General features: G+C 36.2%; 1 protein-coding gene across 3 annotated transcripts; it reads left to right on the top strand.

Annotated features, from left to right (window-relative positions):
* tm6sf2b (transmembrane 6 superfamily member 2b) lies at positions 1-19,931 on the top strand. 3 transcript variants are annotated; one of them, XM_052124403.1, is made up of 11 exons: positions 1-53; positions 268-370; positions 2,511-2,614; positions 9,128-9,225; positions 9,318-9,421; positions 11,722-11,804; positions 11,962-12,086; positions 12,185-12,286; positions 12,531-12,623; positions 16,991-17,110; positions 18,744-19,931. In XM_052124403.1, exons 2-11 carry the CDS (start codon positions 285-287, stop codon positions 18,951-18,953), a joined length of 1,125 nt encoding a protein of 374 aa, XP_051980363.1. In that variant the 5' UTR covers positions 1-53; positions 268-284; the 3' UTR covers positions 18,954-19,931. The 3 variants fall into 3 exon arrangements, with proteins under 3 accessions (XP_051980363.1, XP_051980364.1, XP_051980365.1); XM_052124404.1 differs by having other exon boundaries at positions 2-53; positions 217-370; XM_052124405.1 differs by having other exon boundaries at positions 8-53; positions 279-370.
* Positions 19,932-20,817: the final 886 nt, after the last annotated feature.

Here is a 20,817-nt window from a genome sequence, read left to right as displayed (position 1 = left end):
TGCAGCCCTCACAGGTCTATTGTAAATTGGGTCACAAACAATTTTTGGAGAAGGTAAGTAGAAGTTTATTTTGGCCTGGAATACAGGCAATATTTATTTACTTGCAAAGTCCTTGAGACTTTCAGGTGTGCTGCATATTTAGTAATTTAATATTGATAAATATAATTATATTATGCATATATTTTAAATAGATCTTACTCTAAAAATGTCTCACAGCAGATCCTCAACTGTGGAACCTTGGACTGAATAACTGATATATAGTTTTAGTCTTCCAACAGAACATCATGGCGCAAGAAATATGTGTTTTTCTATTTTCCCTGACGGCTCTTGGTGTCCTTTATACTATGAACAATGTTCCTGCATTTCAAGAGTGAGTATTCTTGTCATTTATTAGGCTATTATTAACATTTATATAACAAAGATCTTTCTACATGAGGGCATTTAACCGCAGGCAGGTGTTACTTGTAACTGTTCCATTAACTCAACTGGTAAAGCATGGTGTCTTGGGTTTGATCCCTAAGGAATGCATGGAAACATAAAAAGAGTACAGTGAGTCACTTTGGATGAAAGTGTATGCTAAAGACATAAATGCAAATGGTACGTGTACCTTTCACCTTAACACTTGCTTCAAAAAAGGCCACATTTTCATAAGCCACATTTGAGAAGCAAAGTTACTGCAGACCTGATAAATGTAGACTATGGAAGACAAATTTACATTAAGAAAAATTGTCACAGGCTTGTACATGTTCAAGTTTGCATTGTTTCTCTTTCTCTTCCACTTGAGGGCAGTGAAAGCGTATATGATTGATGACTGAGCAATCGCTTCGCATTGATTTAAGGCATTTTGGTTATTACTCTGACAAGAGAGAGGAAAAAAGGGGTAATTGATTTACTGTAGACTCTAGCTACTGCCTTTAAAAACAGGAAAAACAGTGTTTATTATTACTTTATACGTTAGAACCCGAGGGGAAAAATATATTAGGTTTACATCATTCCAGCCATTAACATGATGTAGGAAATTAAATCCAGTGCAAGCAAAGAAAAATATACACCACAATGTGTGAATATCTCATCACACAGGTAAACCCATTAAAAACTAATAAGCATCTTTCTTACAACCAAGAGAATTGCTCATTTGTTTGGTCAAGTCAGAATTAAGTATTTTGATATATCCATGTCAACATTTATTCATATACAGTTCGATGAAGCCACAGTCTTGGCTAAGGGTTGTATCAACTCTCATGTTAAACGTCTTATCGCAGTAATCACGTTGCACTAAAGTGCTTTCAGGCCCGGTTCCAGGGGGGTGATTGAGGGTGTAAAGCATTCGATTCAAGTTCAGTTGGTCGTTAAAAGTTGCTGAAGAAATAAGCGGGACATAATGCAGTTGTGATGGTGATGCTTTAGATTAGATGATTGTTCAAAATAGCAAATTGAATATCAGGAATGTATCATATATGTAAACCCTGATATTATACCACATACTTTTTTTATTTTATAGCTGTGCACACAACATATACACATCAATGGATGGTCCTTATACTAAGACCGAAAGTTTCCCCCACTACTAGATGCAGGTTGCCAGCTTGAACAGGGCCATGACAATTGGCTTACAGGTCAGAACTGGTGTCAACCTGCGATAGGCACAACATCAGGACTGATATTACTGTCCTATCAGAAGGGCAACTGCTCCCTTTTGATTGCAATTCCTCATCTTCTGATTGCATTTATTTGTGAAATTAAAATGATAGTAATCTGGCTAATTTCAATGAATTGGGTCAATACTCTCCCCATTTTACCAAAACTTTGGAGGAAAAACTGTTAGGACATTTGGAATGCGAATTAGCGATAAACACCCATTTCTGTATGGAAACGGCTTAAAGGCAGATTTCTTTTGTGATAAACCCAAACTTATACAACAAAGTGTTTTTTTATGCATGACGTCATCACGCACATCATTTTTATTGGTAAAAGGCCATTTGAATGGAAACAGACAGAAGACGGCAAATTTCGCGAAATTTGTTTTATGCATTTTCACTTTGTCGATAACAAAATAGTGCAAAACGTGGAATGAAACTAGGCTACTGACACCTAGTGGCCTGGATGCTACATCATTTAAACACAGTAGTTTTGAGTTCCCAATGCCATTGTAGGAGTTCACTATGCACAGTAAGCAAGGATTAATTTAATCCATTTTAATCCAGGGCAATTACTGAGATGAAGTGAGTAGTGAGCTGGTCAGGTGATGCTAACATGGCTGACCCCATGAGGCGCCCCTGCTCCATGTAGAATAAAAAAGCTTTTATAAACTTACTGATATGACTGAACTCTTCATCTCACATGACTGGTCATGATTTTATACGTATGTTTCAAAAATACTATTCATTTCTTTAGAAATAAAACTTTTGCTTTCTATTGTTAATGGTGTGTAAAGCATTTTTATGTGTTTCTGTTGTGATTTACACTAAAATAAAAGATAATACAGTATGTTTTTGTTTGTTTACATGCAGGCCAGTGGTTATTCTGGAAATTGGAGTGGCTGTTCTTGCGGCAGTGTTTCTCTTGGTCTACATTGCTACTCGCAACAATCCTCCTAAAGACCCTTTATTCTATGGTATGAACTGAATCTGTCATGAACCATTTTTTTACTCTCAGAATACCCCCATACCATATTATATTTGGACACTCAAATAAATAAGGAACAAGTCTCAAAAACAGGGAATGGAAATGGTTCAAGGAATGAAATCAAAAACCTAAAACATGACACATTTTGTGCTTGCAGTAGAGGAGAGATAGATTTATTCATTGATTTTAGATGGCCAGTTGTGTACAACAAATATTTTAGTTATTTTTGGTGATATATTTAATATTAAGCGAAATGCTGGAACTGGAAAAAAATAGCATTTCTGCTTAGAACTAACCAATATTAAAACCTTACGCTTTTAATCCCAGCTCATAAACATATTAAATTTCCTTGGTCATTCATTCAATATGAAAGCAAATAAACTTTTGGCATGTGTTTGGCTGTTTTATGGCTGACTCCTGAGTGTAGTTTTTATTCTGGTTTAGTTACGGCTGCTTTCTGGGGATACTGAGGACACAGAAAAGTTATGGCTGAATTTTGTCCGCCTTCTGTTGTTAGTCCGGTCAAATTTCGGCCAATTTTGGACCGTAATTCCATGTAGTTTGTGGGCCAATCTTTCTCCCGAAATGCTGTCAGATCCGGCTCAAGCCTATTTTGCTATTCATTTCAGTGAAAAGACATTTTTGGCATTTTTGGGACAAGTCGGTTAAAGCATGTTTCTTATATTTATGCCTTCCCACCCGAACACAATAGAAATATCTTAGCTTCTCCTATTGCATTGTATTGCTGAAATTGTGTTAGTGGTGTTATTACAAAGTGGTGTTATTACGTACGACAATGTCATCGCACATGGCATGGAACAATACAATTATACCTGCTGTGATGGAGGAAACGATAAATCCACTATCGCACCTGTAATGCAGGTAAACTAAACCAAGCCCCATATGGATTAAATGGATCTGTATTGCAGAGAAAGGGAGAAATGAGGGAGATCTGTCGCTATCAGACTGGGTATCTGTGCTCAGCAGACGCCAAGCAGCTTTACTCTTTAAGCCGTCATATCTACGAGGCTGTCAGTCAGATACCTGTATATGCTGGCAGAATGGCAGTTTACATTATCTAGTTTGGCAATCCAACCATGAAATTGGATACATGAAAAGTATTTGAACGAATGTATAAAATAACACACCAGTCTAGAGACGCACGATACAACTCGTTTTGGGCCGATACTAATACTCCATATCGGTATCATCAAGTGAGTACAAATATAATGACGTAGTTCAACATGTATGCATAGTGCTTCTAAGACCAGTTTGAAAACATGAGAACATTTTAATGTGTTTAAACCATTTAAACCTAGAACATCAGATTTTTTTTTATCTATCTTTACCTGATTAATGTGGATTCTCTCACATGCACGCGCATTCTCTCTCTCTCTCTCTCTCTCTCTCTCTCTCTCTCTCTCTCTCTCTCTCTCTCTCTCTCTCTCTCTCTCTCTCCCTCCCGTGTGTGTGGTGCCAGAGCTGGCATTCACAAGCACTTGCCAGTCATCCACGACTTTTTTAACGGATAATTCCAAATGTAATTTGACAGATAAAAGACAACAAGAAAGTTAAGAAAAATAATTTTAATCTAATGCGTGAGTTTTCATTTCATTCGCCTTTTCTCTCTCTCTCCGCACATTTGTGTTTAAGGGAGGAAGAAAAGGGTGTTATGATTTTAAATATAACAACCATCGCAGTTTTATTATAGAAGAGAGCGTAACGGTCAACTAGCGTGTTACGACAGTAAGTCACTGTTTACGGATACCATGCAAATGAACAGAGAGTCTCGTTTTGAAGGCTGCATGCTAGGTAGGACGCCTCCTTTGAAGGCCGCAATATACCGAGTGTCCCCCTTTAAACGAGTCTCGTTTAAACGACACTGCCTTCGTAGGACAAACGGAAACGTAACGTAACATGGTTGCTATGACAGCACGCCACACTTTAACAAGCGTAAGCGCTTTCAGTTAGAGGGGACAAAGTGTCTTTAGAAGGGAATGTATGAGGTACATTTTAGGAGAGTTAATGATGTAAGGAGAAAGGAAAATAGATTTTACAGGTGTAATTTTAGTCGTTATATATTAATATAATTATACATATGATATACCCTGCACCCTACTGAGGTACTTCAACTTGGGAATTAACATTACTTGCGTTTGAACGTAATATTTACGGGCAAATTGGCGTTATTTTTTTGTGTGGAAATTTCCGTAAAGAATTGTTGGTTACGAGTGCACACGAAGGATACGCCTCATGCATCCGAAGTCGAGTGAATGGTCGCATACGAAGTGTCCTACTAAAAAATGTGTCCTCCGGAGTAAGCAGACTTCCAAATGAGACACAGCCATAATCTGACTCCGACATGTCGTAAAATCTCTTAGTAAGTCTCAATTTTATCATATGAAACTCATAGTTTAGACCAAACAGTTTATTAAGTGTAAATCATGTTTAAGATTAGCGGACAGGCGGTCAATTCATTAAGTGATTAACTGTTTCCTTACAAAAAGCAGTTCATTCAACGTCGTGAAGCATCTTCTCCATAGACATCCATTCAAAAAGTAAGGCCTCTCGTCTCCTCGCCACTGTACAGACATAGAATGTCTAGGGCAGCGTTTTCCGACCCGGGGTGCTGTCTGGTGACATCAAGTCAAGTGTGCCTTCAAACATAAAAAAATAAAGAAAGAAAATGCATATAAAACATTTTATAAACCAGAATATCATACATTTCTCAAGTATAACAAGTAATAATAATATTACTGCTGCTGCGTCTCTGTCGCTCGCTCACGCACGCAGCATTTCGCAGCACGTGAAGCGCATTGATATACTGTCTCTGCAAGCGAGCGACGTGATAAACAATCCCTCCTTTTTATAATCAACAGATCTGTCTACAATGCAAGTGTGCGGCATTGGAGCGATCTTTTTGCCTCGTCACATTGTTGTGCTAACAGAGGCAGAAATAGCAAAAATGCTTTGTGTGTAATGCTTAACAGCTGTAGTGTGAAGAGAAATTCTTCAGACTACTACGTCATCCTGTTAAACTCTGTGGAGGACATGAGATCTGTTGCAGGGCTCCCTGTTCTTCTATTATAATCCTTTCTATTTGCAAAAGGAATGTTTGGGAGTCTTAAATGTTTATTGAACTATTGACACACTAAAGCTGAAGATATAATACCCATCTTAAAACAAATGCTTTTGTGAAACATCTTATGTGCCTAAGACTTTTGCACAGTATACTGTACATGCATGATATGCAAAATATTATCTTATCTATCTATCTTTCTATGATCTATTTTCAGTAAACATAACAGATTTAGTAGCAAGGTCTCCTCTTTCAGGATTTCATCTGTTAATTTTCTGTGCATTTTGTCAACATTAATCTGGAGTGCATTGACTTATTAAAGGGATAACACCACTTTTAAAGGAATAGTTGACCCAAAAATGAAAACTCTGTCATCACTTAATCACCTTCATGTTTTTGCAAACACATATGGCTTTCTTTCAACTTAAAACTTAAACTTTAAAAGGAGATGTTAGGCAAAATGTTAGTGTCAGTCACCATTCACTTTCACTGTATGGAAAAAAGGATGAATAAAAGTGAATAATGACTAGAACTAACATTCTGCCTAACATCTCCTTTTGTGTTCCACAGAAGAAGAGAGAAAAGCATATTTAAATTTTGGATGTTTTAGTATTGCAAGTTATATTAACCCAACCTCATTTTGTAATTTCTCAAATGGTGCTGTGACAGAAATACTTGTCTATGGGACCGCCGTGTTACACTATTCTACGTTAACCTCAAAGGCTCAACTTTCAGAAGGGCTCTGCTCGTGCCAGACGATCATTGTTGCCATAAACACAGCAACTTCAAAACATCATATGCTACGTGTAAAGACGAAGCTGGAAAAAGCGATAGGAGTCACTACTGTCCGTCACTTTACTTCAGCCCAGTATAAAGCAATCGAACAGACGTCAAACTCAGTCAGGCTCAACGCAACAAATCAAGAACAATCAATCAATAATAAAGCTGCACTGTCCTCTCCGTGAATGTACAGAACCATATTGGTAAAATAACAACACTAAAGTATAAATAACATGGATGCGTTAGCTGGGATACTTTTAAAAGGTAACCTGCACCTTATTAAATCTGTCCTGAATTGTCATTTTTAATGATTGAAAATACTATTATTGGCAATATTAAGATATCAAATGCATATAGAATGGCGTACGTTTACAAACACAAAACTACTCATATCAGTACTCAGTGTCGACTGATACCCAAAACTAGGTACTTGGTACTTGTATTGGCCTTTAAAAATTGGTATCAGTGCACCTCTACACCTCTATACCAGTCTTTACTTTTACACTAACTGTTACTTACACTTTAAAGGAATGCTCCAAACACATTCACATAATTAGTGACAAGCGTGATCTGGAGGTTGCATTTTTCCCTCTAACATAACATTTTTACTTCACTGATGGTTAGGTTTAAGTTTGGGGTTTGGGTTGCGGTTTATAAAATATGCATTTCTGTTGACTTAATTTACATCCTGTACAGCTGAAAACAATGTTTGTACATAATAAGTACATTGTATCAAATGGATAAGTACATAGTAGTTAACGCCACCTAATATAAAGTGGGTCCCAACTCGCTTCACAATTTGCCTTTGGCGCCCCTCCGTGGAAATTGTACCCGGAAATTGGAGCTCACACATGCCCGTATGCCCAACAACACTTACCAATTTGGCCACTGGAGGCAGTATTTCGAATATCGGTAAGCACAGACCGATTTTAGCTAAAGAAATCTCAACATACTCTTTCCGATTTCACCGTGAGATCAGTCTGGCTCAGTGTTGATTAAAAATAATTTTGACTCGTCTAGTGTTTATTAAAAAAACAGCAAAATTGCATGTACAGTAAGGCACGTACAATAGAGGTGAATAGAGCCAAAATATACTGTTTCAAAAGTGTAGCCACCAGACATAAACATACGTGTTCATATAATTATACTGTGATGAAATCGTTTTCTAACTTATCTCTGTAAAGTTACATACAATATAATACCTTTGTTGTCATGACAACACTAGGCGGTTAGCTCTGTAATCCCGGTTATGGATTTTATCAAACTAAAATCCTGTTAATAATATAAGTCTTGTGGCTATACTTTTGAAATAGTGTGTATTTTAAGTTCCATTGAATGGGGCAAGTTCGGTAATGTTCAAATTTATCATAAACATTACAATGCAATAAAGTGCTACTGTAACCGGGATTTTTGCTCACATTTCTTTTTTAAATAAAGGAAGTTTAGGGATAGTGATGAGTTGAAATGATTTTTGAGGTAATCGACATTATGCCACAAACTCTGTCGATGTTGTATTGAGCTTAAACTGGAACATTACTTTAAACAAAGACTTCTAAAACTTCCTAAAACTTCTTTCAGTTCCACGTACAAACTGCCACGCAAAAGAAGATCCCACGGAAAAAAGTTTTCAGCGATGACATTTACACTCATTATTTTTTGCCTCCATGCTTAAGAATCGTCCTTCTTCATGTCCCCTGCCACTCATTATTTGTCACCCAGACGTTAAGGAAATGCCACCATGGGTATTCTCTGTCTGCACAAAGTGCCCTTTTGGCACATCTGTGCACTAAACCAGAAAAAAACTCAACGAATTGCTCCAAATATATATTTCTTGTTCACACCTCAGCTTGCAGACATCATTATCCCCATCCACCTTGCCAGAAATCAATAGCTGGAAAGAGTGAAATCTTTTTAATATAGAGAGTGAGAATAAAGGTAGTTAACTCTTGATAGGGCTGTTGAGTGCCGCAACATCTTATTATAGAGGTTTTTCTTTGCACAGCACATCAGCCTCAGTGGCTTAAAGCTAAAGCCCAAAACATTTTAATTCAGCATTTCGAAAGCGCCAATAAAGCCAAGCTCATAATCCCATGGTAGAGAGATGCCTTGTCTTGTTAAGACTGCAATTAAAGTTGAACAAAGTGATTGAAAATTATTCTTTCATCATAGCCAAGAGCTGTCTTGTTATTTTATGAGAGGAAAAATACACTGTTGTTCAGTTGCAGACCAGTTATCATGAACATATGTTTCAAAGTGCAGAAAAAGCCACAAGTTAATTGTAAAATACATTGAGCCTTGGCGTGTGCAAAGAGTGTAGATTGTCATTTTGCAAATACAAGATTGTAACCAATTATTACATGGCTCTCTGGAATATTCTGATTGGTCAATCACGTCACTGTCAGTTCAAATATTTTGAGTATTTTTTACTGTTGTCTCGGGTCTCCTTAACTGATAGTTTTACTGCTCTCGTAGAATTCCGCTGTCACTTTCTTCTCACATAATAACATAATATCAACTTTTTTAAAAATATTTTTATTTATTTATTTGGTTGGTAAATGTGTAGTAAGTGGGATAATGTACAGTCAGCTAGTCTAGCTGTTACTTGAGCATGATTGCATATCCGTGATGAATTTTCTTGCCCAGTTTTTGCAGAGTTTTCCTTCACGTGTGTCATTGACCTCACAAGTGCTTTGGAATATGATGGCTTTGCTTCAGGGTTCATGGAGTTCTACCAGAAAACGGTCAGTGTGACGTGAGGAGAAAGTCAAGTTGTTATTGATCGCTGGTCTCATCTTGCTGATCTCTGAAACTTCTTGCTTTCTTGGTTCTCCAGGGTGAGCCTTATCTCGGAACATCCTATGCTATCATGATGTGCTATTGGGATGGTATTGTACACTTCATCATCTACCTGCTACTGGTGCACCGCATGTCAAACCGGTTAGTTTTATGTGTACTTGAGTTTTTTTACTCTATGTACTCTGATAAAAGTCTGAGCTGTAAATATGTCAAAGGAATAGTTCACCCAAAAATGAACACTAGTTCATTCGAAATCGAAGAATGAAAGGGTGTGACGTCATTTTTAAAAAGATCTGACCAAAACAAATGTATTTTTGAGATTGTTTGAGGTTGAGTTTGTTTTACAATGCCGTGCAGATGTATTTTTTGTGAACTGGTGTTAACTACCAACATCTGTACGATTATTTGCATAGAAATATTTTCCAAGAACATGTTGTGTGATATTTGTTTTGTTTAATTTGTCTACAAAAGGAATCAGATCTACTCAAATATTCCTACTGAAAGTGCCCATTTACTCTGCTGTTTGATATGCTGCTTCACTCATGTACCGTCAAATCACTTGTCATAACTAGACTGGACTACTGTAACGCTCTCATTGCAGGTCTCCCTGCATGTGCAATTAGACCTCTGCAAATGATCCAGAATGCAGCAGCATGTCTGGTCTCTAATGAACAAAATAGAGCACGTTACACCACTCTTTGTCTCTCTCCACTGGCTGCCGGTTGATGCACATACTAAATTCAAGGCTCTGATGCTAGCATACAGAACAGTCACTGAGTCTGCTCCAACATACCTAAAATAATTTCTGCAGAGCTACACACCCACTAGAAGCCTGCGGTCAGCTAAGTAATGTCGCCTTGTTGTACAAACACAAAGAGTCACCAAAACACTTTCTCGGACTTTCAGCTTCACCATACCACGTTGGTGGAATGACCTTCCCAAATCCATCCGTCAAGCAGACTCACTCTCTGTCTTCAAAAAACAACTTAAAACGCATCTTTTCCAAGAGCACTTAACTAGTCACTGACAAAAAAACTTTGTAATATGGCACATTTGTACCACTGTCTCCTTAAGATGATTTGCTTATGTTTTCCTCTTTTGTAAGTCGCTTTGAATAAAAGCTTCTTCCAAATGAATAAATGTAAATGTAAATGTTTTGAGCCGAAAGCCATTCACACATCTGCCCAATGTAAGTTGTGTCTCTTATCAATGTTCTTTTGAATATATTGTATGCAAAATGCAACATTACAAATGACACATTATCTACTGCATATACATTACTTTATATCATCATCGAGTGGTTAAAACAGATTCTTTTACTGACCTCCTGTGAATTCCACTCATAGAATGAAGCATCAAGTCGTAGATAAAACATTTCTATGTCTCATTATTAAAGGTTTTACTTGTGCATCCTCATATTTTATATTGCTCCTCCAAACGCCTCTCACAGTGGCTTAGCCTGCGTCTGAATGTTTGCAAACAATTGCTCAGCTGTTTCAAACTTCTTTTTGGCTCTGAGCAAAGAACAACTTCACAGTACATACACCAGTGCCATAAGTCAGAACAGTCTGAAGGTATGAAAGTTTGGTGGATGTAGAAGAGTTGAAAGCTCTAGGAGGATTTTGAGTTAGAACCCTTACAAAAAAATTCTGTTCTGGCACTCTCGCTGCAAACTTGCCACAAATTTGCCACTCGTTATTTTCACATGCAAATGAGCTTGTGATTCACCACAAATGTTTGCCAGAAGTTTGCAGCTCTTCACCAGTAGTGGAGCAAAACCTTCGGCAACAATGGACAATTTGCTGCAAGTTTGCCGCAAATTTGCCGTTAACTCTCGATTTTTTTAAAGGTACATTTTGGTCTTGGTTTAGGGAAGTTTGTAGAATAACAGTATGTTGGCTTTGTCAGACCAAAATAACCAAGTGGTTATTCACTCAAATCTTAACCTCCGCCAAATCTTGTGTTTAGCCAGTGTCTGTGTTTTGATTCAGAAATGGTGCATCAATGTTGACACCAAAACGGCATTGGTGTGCATTAGCTGATCGCGATGCGCCATTTTTGAAATCTGGGCAAGAGTAACACGAACTTTGGGGGATGGCAAGATTAACAGTAATTGATCATTTCAGTTTGTTCCTCACACAAATGATACAGTATGGCCTCAGGGGACTTATGGTCAAATTGAGTACTTTTAAGATACTTTTATGATGCTTTTTTGGTGTTTTTTGTTGTGCATAAAGACTCTTTAGAAATTTGATCCTATTGTGTTCCTCAAAAATAAAAAGAATTAGTATTGTACACAGGGTGAGTAAATACTGACAGAATTGTCATTTTTGGGTGATCCATTCCATTTTAAGGTCAGTTAAGAGTCAGTTCTTACTGTTATGTTTAAAAGGAGTTGGATGTTCCAGAACGTGTCAAATTAATGTGTCCTATCGTGACAGGCAACAATACCGCACATTGGGACTCTTTTGGGCTGGATCATTGTGTGCCAACATGGTAGTGTTTGTACCAGGAATAATGGTTGGTAAGTCAATTTTACCAGGGAATATGCTTTTGCTGCATCTAGGCAGCACATACTGCCTTAAAATGAACTTATCTCTCCATATTCTGAACAAGTACCAATCATTACATAAGACACTTTTTGAATGCATTTTCTATTCCTTTGGCATATTTAATTGCAGGTAAATATGGTTCAGAGATCCGTCCTGCCTTCTGGCTCAACATGCCCTTCTTGCTAGTGCCCATATGGGGAACGGTGTCCCTTTTCTCCAGACCGAGGGATATGCCTCTTGTAGGTGCATCCAAGGTAAAGAACCAAAATTACACCACTGACCTGGTTTCAGATGTTTAGTAATTATTTTACAGTATCAAATATTATTCATCTATTTCTGTTGTGTCTATCAGGCAGAACGTGAGCAGAAAAAAGCTTTGTTCTGGCGCCCCCTGGATCTGCTGTTGGTAATTTACCTAGTAGCTGCCATGGCTTTCACTATCTTTAGAGGATTGGTAAGTTCAGACTTTGTGGTTACCATCAGTTACCAACTTGTTAAAAAGACCAGCATAGGCTGTGTTTTGGATTATGTCTGGTGCCCAGTATAGGATGCTGGCTTCTTAAATAGCTTAACAAGGAAGAATTCCATGGTCAACCATGTTGGTCATGTCAGCAGGATATGTTTGGTTACTTGCTCAAAACCTACTTAAAGATCAGTAAATCTAGTATGGGTCTGTGATATCCTTTCCCTCCATGCAGGCAGTTCTTGATTGCCCACTGGAAATCCTCAACAAATATGTGACGGAGTATGAACCATATTTGAAGGATCCTGTGGGGTTCGCCAAAGTTATGGTGAGCGCATATTCATATAACCTATCACAGAGTACTAACCTAAAGCTCTCAAATTAATCACATTCATTCAGTTTCAGACAAATGCATTCAGGCAGATGCCAAGAGCAAACCACCAAGCATACTCTGTTTCTTAATATCCTAGGCTTTAATGTATCAACCTTCTCTAAATGACTGTGCAGCAGTGTTAGGAAAATACTTTGAAACTGTAGCTTCTCAAACTACAAGCTACTCACAATTTAAAGTAGTTTGATTACAGTCAATTCTTTTTAAAAAAAGTAGTTAGCTACACTGTAAGCTTAGAGGAATCTAAATACATTGAAGCTATTTAAAGGAATATTTTGGGTTCAATGCAAGTTAAGCCCAATCAACAACTTTTGTGGCATAATGTTGATTACCACAAAAAAAATATTTGTACTTTTTCTTTGAAAAAAAGTACAAATCGAAGTTATAGCGAGACACTTACAATGAAAATGGAAATGTGAAGCTTAAAATGTACAAAAGCACTTCTTCTGTTAAAACGTGTGTATTATTTAAGCTGTAAAGTTGTTTAAATAATTTTACAGTCATTTTAGGGTTAGTTGACATCAACAAACTGGTAAGTAAGCAAAACTAAATCATGTTAACACACAAATTGTTTATATCTTGTGGCTGTAATTTTGAAATGGTGTGTATTTTACCATTAACAGATTTGCCCCATTCACTTCCATTGTACAGAAAGTGCCTCACTGTAACCCAGATTTGTTTTTATAGAAATGGAGAGACAAATTAAAAGTTATGTTTATGGTAATCAACATTATGCCATTGCTGATTTTGCTGAACTTGTATTGAATATGGACTATTCCTTTAATTATAAGTAAATCGGACATACGAATGATAAATACTGTATAAGAGAGGACATTAGGAGAGTGTTTTCAATTAATAAAAGTGTTAATACACTTTAAAAGTTTGATTATAAAAGTCAGATATCACAAAATAAGTCAGTGTATACACAACTCGGGCATATGAGGTAACATTTGAAAGCTTAGAATCTGAAATGCTCATAAAACACCATCACTTTTGTATTTGTGTTACATAAAATACAAAATAAGGCTGGAATCATCTGCTTTGCAAATTTGTGCCACATAGAGGTAATGTGGTAGGAATATTCATATGAATATAAAAGTATTTCACATAACACTTTATCACATGTCATATATCAAATGAAAGCTCTCATTCTCAGGAGTGTAACTATGTAAACAACTATTTTGTTGCACTAATAGCACAGTTGGAAAGATTTTTAAAAGATTATCAGAGTCTAAAGACAAATCAAAACAATTTGTTTTTGTTTTCTAAAAAATTAAACATTTTTTACTTGTCTGTGAGCTTGATTATGTGAATAGTCCAATGTTATATCTTAGATTTCCAAACAAAATATGCCATTCAGCAGAAAAATCATGCTAAACAAATCATCAGAAAAATTGTATTGACTATTAGTGATAAAATATTATATATCATCACAGGGGAGTATCTCAGCTATCTAATGACACCTAAATTGGAGCTTCTAGTCCACTCAGAGGCCGAGATATTTAATGAAACAATGTAGGTGGTGCATTAATTGAAAATTGGACTGAATGTCTATGGATGAGCACATCTTTGAGGGCTAAAATGCATAAGAGCACAGTCTACATTTCAGATCAGCATATTGTGATGGATGGTGATAGAGTCTTTTTAAAACATCATGTAAACACTTTAGTCCATTTACCGAAATTGTACAATTAATATTTTTGCGAAGTCGGACTAACAGATTAAGATAATGCTATTGTAGCTCGGCTTTGTCCAGCATGTTTACACGATAATCGTATGGCAATTGGCCTCTGCATTTTGTGCTTGCTCTGAAAGAATTGTATTTCCAGTAATTCCTTAGCTGACATCATTCATCTGAATATTCGATTATGAACTGTGTCATGTATATTTGGACTGATGAATACTGTAGCTCAGCTCGGCTACGCAAAAACACTCTGTAGCTCAATTATAACTGATAAATGGAGATGTACAGTTTTGTCAACGCTACTTGTTGGGAAAAGTAGCTTGTTAATGGAAAAACTACAGTTTATTAAAAACCGTTGTCACGCTACTAAAACATTTTGTAAAGTTAGTAGAGTCAATACTTTTAGTTTTGTTATTTACTCCCCAAAACTGCTGTACAGTGCTTGCTAGATAGGCATTACTCATTATTAGCACTTAATAATTGGAATTCCAACTTTGGGTGGTTTCTTGTCACCTTGGCTAGTTAAAGAATTTCTTTCTCCACTGTAACAACCTACAGCAAAGGTACCTTTGTTTTTGTTTGGATTGGGGTCTTAGTTTGGTCAATAGGTTATCAAAAGGCCTTGTTCTATCTGGAGCCCAGGCACAATGGCGGCCTATCGATCAGGCTGGATATGTGCTGTGAGAACTTGATAAGCTAATCTCACCCATGAGTCCTGGCTGAGCCCCTCCATCAACTCTCAACAAGGAGAGAGTGTCAGGGAGAGTGTGTGACATGAGTGGTAATGTGTTTGATAAAAAATCAGGGTACAACAACACGTATGTTTGTACAGAGGACAGAGGCACGGTTCGATCACATAATGTGTTTGTGCTCATAGAGTGTTGGTGAGAATATTTATGCGTACTGGGTGAGGTTGTGCGAAATAAAAAAGTTTTAATTGCGAATACCCTTTGTAATTCAATTCAGTTACTGAATTTGAATTGGATTTGAATCGATGTAGCACACAGAATGCAGAAGTGTAAGTCAAGTTTGAATTTAAAGGAATGCCCATTATTCACGTAAACATTATACAGGTTAAAATAATTTTGACTGAATTCCTTTTTTTGTGGAAATCAAAATTATGCCACAAATGCTGTTGATTGAGCTTAAATGAATAGTTCACCCAAAAATGAAAATTCTCATCATTTCCTCACCCTCATGCAATCCCAGACATTCTTCTTCTTGTGTTTTTGGTTATTCGCATTCTGCATGCATATTGCCCCCTACTGGACAGGTAAAAACCTTTCTATCAAAAAGGACTTAAATATTGATCTGTTTCTCACACACACCTATCATATCAATTCTGATAACATTGATTTAACCACTGAAGTCATATGGATTACTTTTATGCTGCCTTTATGTAATTTTGTGGCATCAAATATTTGGCATCCATTCACTTGCATTGTATGGACCCACAGAGCTGAGATATACTTCTAAAAATCTGAATTTGTGTTCTGCAGAAGAAAGATAGTCATACACATCTGGGATGACATGAGGTTGAGTAAATGATGAGAGAATTTTCATTTTTGGGTGAACTGTCCGTTTAACTTGTATTGAACATTCCTTTAAGGAAGTAGAGTTAAAAGGGAATACAATTTAAAGAAATTTTGTTTTTAATAATAATACATTACATTTTTCAGTATGAGTTACATTAGAGAGATATTTATATATTTATAGTATATTACTATATTCTTTAAACAATAGATTAAAACTTGATGTCATTACATATTTTATCTGAACGTTATCAGAAAACTATGTGATGAAATTTTTCTGGTACTGTATGGCAAAAATGAAAATGCATTTTGATGAAATAAATATGCCTAATTATCAGTTAAAAATATTCCTTATATCAGGGGATAAATTAAATTAATATGGAAATTCATAAATTATAAATAAAATGTACGTATTATACATTAATAATTAATTATGTATTATATATATTTAATTAATAATTCTTAAATTATTATAAATGAATGGGCATAGTAGGAATAATTATAAATAAATAGGCATAATTGGTCAAAATGATTTAATTATTAAAGTTTTGTCACAATGATTAGACTAATGAAATTTTGTAATTGTGTTGGAATTTCTTTTTATTGTAATTTAGTGAATTTATCTGTTTGCCATTACAATAAAACATTTCAATTCAACATACTATGGGGCGTCCAACTCATGAATTGAAGAGGAGCCAATTCTCAGATTCTATATTTTGTGCAATGCTGGTACTGAGTTAAAGTGCAGGTGAAACAATTTTATATTTATTATTATCACTGTCTGTGTGTGTGTATGTGTGAGAGAGAGAAAGAGTCACTATGTTCCATTTGCAACACAAAGACATTGTTTACTCCCTAATCACGGGTAAAACATCCATATGTTTATGCTTTTGATTATACCACAATAATGTGTCAATGGTGAGGTGAATTCAGATGGAGTACATGAGTTGCAACAGCAATGGTGCCCTTGAGAAGAGATCAGTTGGACCGCATTCATTTGCAATCAGAGCATTGGTGTTTACTGGCAGGGCTGGTACTGTTGACACACAGGTACAAATAATACTTGTATTATGTTGTCTATACCACAGATGTTGCTCCACTTATTCCATGCGCTTCCAATGCTGGGTTCATTTGCATATGGGTTGTATACACCTGGCTGCACCTGGATGCTGGATTGGACCATATATTTTGCAGGTGCAATTTTACAGGTGAGGCACAGAAAATGTACAAACAAATCCAATAAAATATAATTATATATATATTTGCATTGTGATATTATTATGATGTTTTAACCACATTACCCACCAATTCTCATTACTGTAATGAAAAGCAAAAAACTTTTAGAATTGATTTAAATTGCAAATAAAAGTTCTTATAGCAGTATTGTTTACTGTAATAAAATAAAAATATACTGTATAACAGTAATGATAATCTAATTATAATAATTTAAGTCATCCAAATATGGGCAGAGAGGATTGTTCACTCTAATTACATATGACAACCAGGAGATGGCGCCAAGTACATGACAAAAATTTAATGATGACTTAAATGGCACAGAATACCTGTATGCTTTGGAAAGAGAGCATACCTTTAGTTATTGTTGTATTTGCATGTTTAATTAGTTTTTATGTAAAATAATTATGTTTTCTTTGTTTGGAGAGGCTTTTGGACACATGGAGACATTTTTGTACACTAGGATAAATTAATCTTGCATGCTATCATTTTTTATTGCTTTTTAGTATCAACTGTACCAACTTTTTTTTGGAGCCTGAGATATAGAATGTCATATCAGAAAAATAAGAAAACAAGTTTTTTCTAATTTTTCAGCAGTTTCATAGGCTGAGTCTAATAATGTATCATAATCTATATCATACTTTTAAAAAAAAATTATTTAAAATGATACCAAACACTTCCGTTTTTTTTGTTTTGCTTTGTCTAGTTATAAACCTTCAATTTTGGGTATGCCATTGAAACAGGAAATCTTTAAAATAAAACATCAGAGCTTAAAGGTCGTTGGATGAAATATGACCTGAATATTTTCTTGACAATATTCATGAGATTCACATATACGAAAGAGACCATTAAACTGTACTACGTTCAAAGCCCCTGTTCTGAACAAGCCCATCTAGCACTCCTTCAACTCTCAGTATGAGGACTGAGCAGTCAGCATTTCTAATCAAAGACCTTGACTTAACTGTAGTTTCTCTGGGTTTCATTGTAGATCTCATACTCTAGATATTAATTAATGTAACGCCACCTCAAAGCTAAGAGGATGTCATTGCTGCCTATTCATCTCTATTCAGCCATTAGCAGGAGTTCCTAATAATACATTTTAAGGTTATGACTGTATCCTTATTGTGTTCCCTTCATTTAACTTTACAAAGGTGTACTATTAAACTTACACTGACACCTAGAGGCTTGGATGCACCATCCTTCAAAATCAATAGTTTTCAGTTTCAGATGCCATGGTATAAATGTAGGATTCACAGTCAGCCAATATTAATTTAATCAATGAGTGAAAGTGCCAAATAACAGGACGATTACTGAGATTAAGCGGATAGTATTTGGCTAGTCATGTGATTCTAACATGGCAGGCCCCACGTTAGAATAAAACAACTTTTATAAGGTGACTGATATAACTGGAGTCTTCATTTTAATGTGAGTTGTCATGATTTCCTACATATATTGCAAAATTACTTTAGGAGTTGAACTTTATTAATGAGGAAAAATTACTTAGTGCACATTTAAGTTACATGCCAAAGTTAAACACTCAGAACTGAAAATAGCATGCAACCAACATTGCAAAAGAAATAACATTTAACTCTGTCTGATCCACCATAGTGCCAGTGGTCACATATCGGAGCTTCTCTGCACCCACGCACTGCAGAAATGTACAGAATTCCTACCGCGGCCCTGGTGCCCGTCCTCCTCCTCAATTTGCTGTATGCCGTGGGTCCTGTACTGCTCGCCTTACGCTGCAAACGAGGGCCAGACTACTTCCTTTCCATCGCACCTGTTGGCCAAACCAACCATGAGAAGAAAATAAGCTAAATAAATAAATTTATAAATAAACCGACAAACACTGCATACTCTTACAAACACTGACTTGAAAAGGGTAGTTCACCCATAAATGAAAATTCTGCCATTATTTACCAAACCATTGGTAACAAGGTTCTGAAGATGGGCAAGGAGTAGGCAGTAACCAGCTGAACAGTCATCGTAAAACTTTAATAACAAACTGAACTCAAACATAATATAAACTGCAAAAAAAAACAAAGACACAAACACACAGCTTCGTGCGTCTCTCTCTCGCTCTAGTATCCTCACGGCCTGGCCATGCCCTCCTCCTCATCACACTATTGAATCCATTCTTTCCTGCAACACCAAAGAAGACAACTCGATTTTGGCGCCACTCTGTGGACATTTCATGCGGAAACTGAAGCTCACATGTGCCTTTACCTTCAACAACACTTCCAGCTTCGGCCACTGGGGGAAGTGGTTTGAATTTTGGTAAGCACAGGCTGATTTTGGCAGAATAACTTTTGACCTACTGTCAGAATGAGTAATTGATGACAGAATATTTATATTTGGGTGAACTATACCTTTAATACTGCCATGTTTCATCAGATTCTCAGTAAAAAAAAAACACATTTCAAGATTTAGTTTTATTGTCAAAGCACTAAATATTACATTGAAGTGCTTGATACTTTTAGATATACATGAAATCCTGTTAATTTGGTAATCACATTAAATTTCACTAAATGTCTTATTGTGTCAGTTGCCAGAGTTTTGGCTATTACTAAATTCCTCATGAGAAAAACAACACTAAATTGCATGAGGCAGAGATCATTAAACCACTGGTTATTCTACCTGTCTTGAGACAACGAGGCATTTAACAATGTGCAGGTTATTTGCCCTCTGTCCTACACTGTGAAAATGTGATCTGTGGCAATTCCAGTTTGCTTACTTGAATCCCAAGTTCTGTGTTTCCCAAACAAATATGATAGTTACATCAAAAAATTTAATAAATGTCAGAAAATTCTTGTGTTTGAGTTTTGGAAGGTTTTTGGGTAATACATAATTCTTCTACAAGAGCTTCATGGGTGGGATATATTGTACATGATTAAGTCAGCAGGGTCAAGTTGTATCACTTCTAACCTTAAAAGATGATCTTGCTCAGCAGCTTTTCATGCTGATGAGGAGCAATGTGCTTTCTGCTTGCACACACAAACATTGTGCTATTTGTGTTGCATGTTCCAAATCAAATCCTCCCTTTAAAAGCAGTTCCAGTGGAATTTGTACAGCAATCTGTACATGAGAAAGCCTAGAAGACATAGAGAAAACCTTAAATGAGGGGGAAGTTTCAAGAATACTTGAATCTCATTGGTAAATCACACCAATTTGTTGTAAAATAGTTTTGTAGAATGACCACTAAACTGTATAAATGAACATTGTCCCTGGTATAGCCATTTCCTTGCTGCGCTGGTTTCCCATCTCTCATATCACTCTGGGTGTCTTTGTTCTCAAATAATACAATTAGTTAAACTTATCAATATTAACTCTGATATCACACGTACAGTAGCCAACCTCTCCGAGATGTCTGTTTTAGATATTTTAATCTGGAAAGCATCAGAATCTCATTAACATCTGCGAAACATTTTAATAAGATCAGATTTACAAACATTCTAAATCATAAATGTTTCAAAAACATCTGCTGAACGTCTTATTGACATCCGAGACATACTTGTTGACATACAACGTTAAAAATAAAATTTCCAGATGTAAACACACATCAAATAGACGTTTGGGTGATGTAATGCGCTATTAGTGAAATCATAAACGTCTCAAAGGCATCTGCTGAACGTCTTATTGACATAACTATTGACTTACATCGTAACAATTTATTAAAAATATG

This window comes from Xyrauchen texanus, chromosome 50 (assembly GCF_025860055.1).
Source record: "Xyrauchen texanus isolate HMW12.3.18 chromosome 50, RBS_HiC_50CHRs, whole genome shotgun sequence".
NCBI classification, from domain to species: Eukaryota; Metazoa; Chordata; class Actinopteri; order Cypriniformes; family Catostomidae; genus Xyrauchen; species Xyrauchen texanus.
This window is presented reverse-complemented; position numbering and strand designations above follow the sequence as displayed.

Coding starts and splice junctions, on each gene's coding strand:
- tm6sf2b (XM_052124403.1), top strand. CDS start 285: ATGGCGCAAGAAATATGTGTTTTTCTATTTTCCCTGACGGCTCTTGGT. Junction 11,805..11,961: donor TGTACCAGGAATAATGGTTG/GTAAGTCAATTT, acceptor ATTTAATTGCAG/GTAAATATGGTTCAGAGATC. Junction 12,624..16,990: donor TGGGGTTCGCCAAAGTTATG/GTGAGCGCATAT, acceptor TCTATACCACAG/ATGTTGCTCCACTTATTCCA.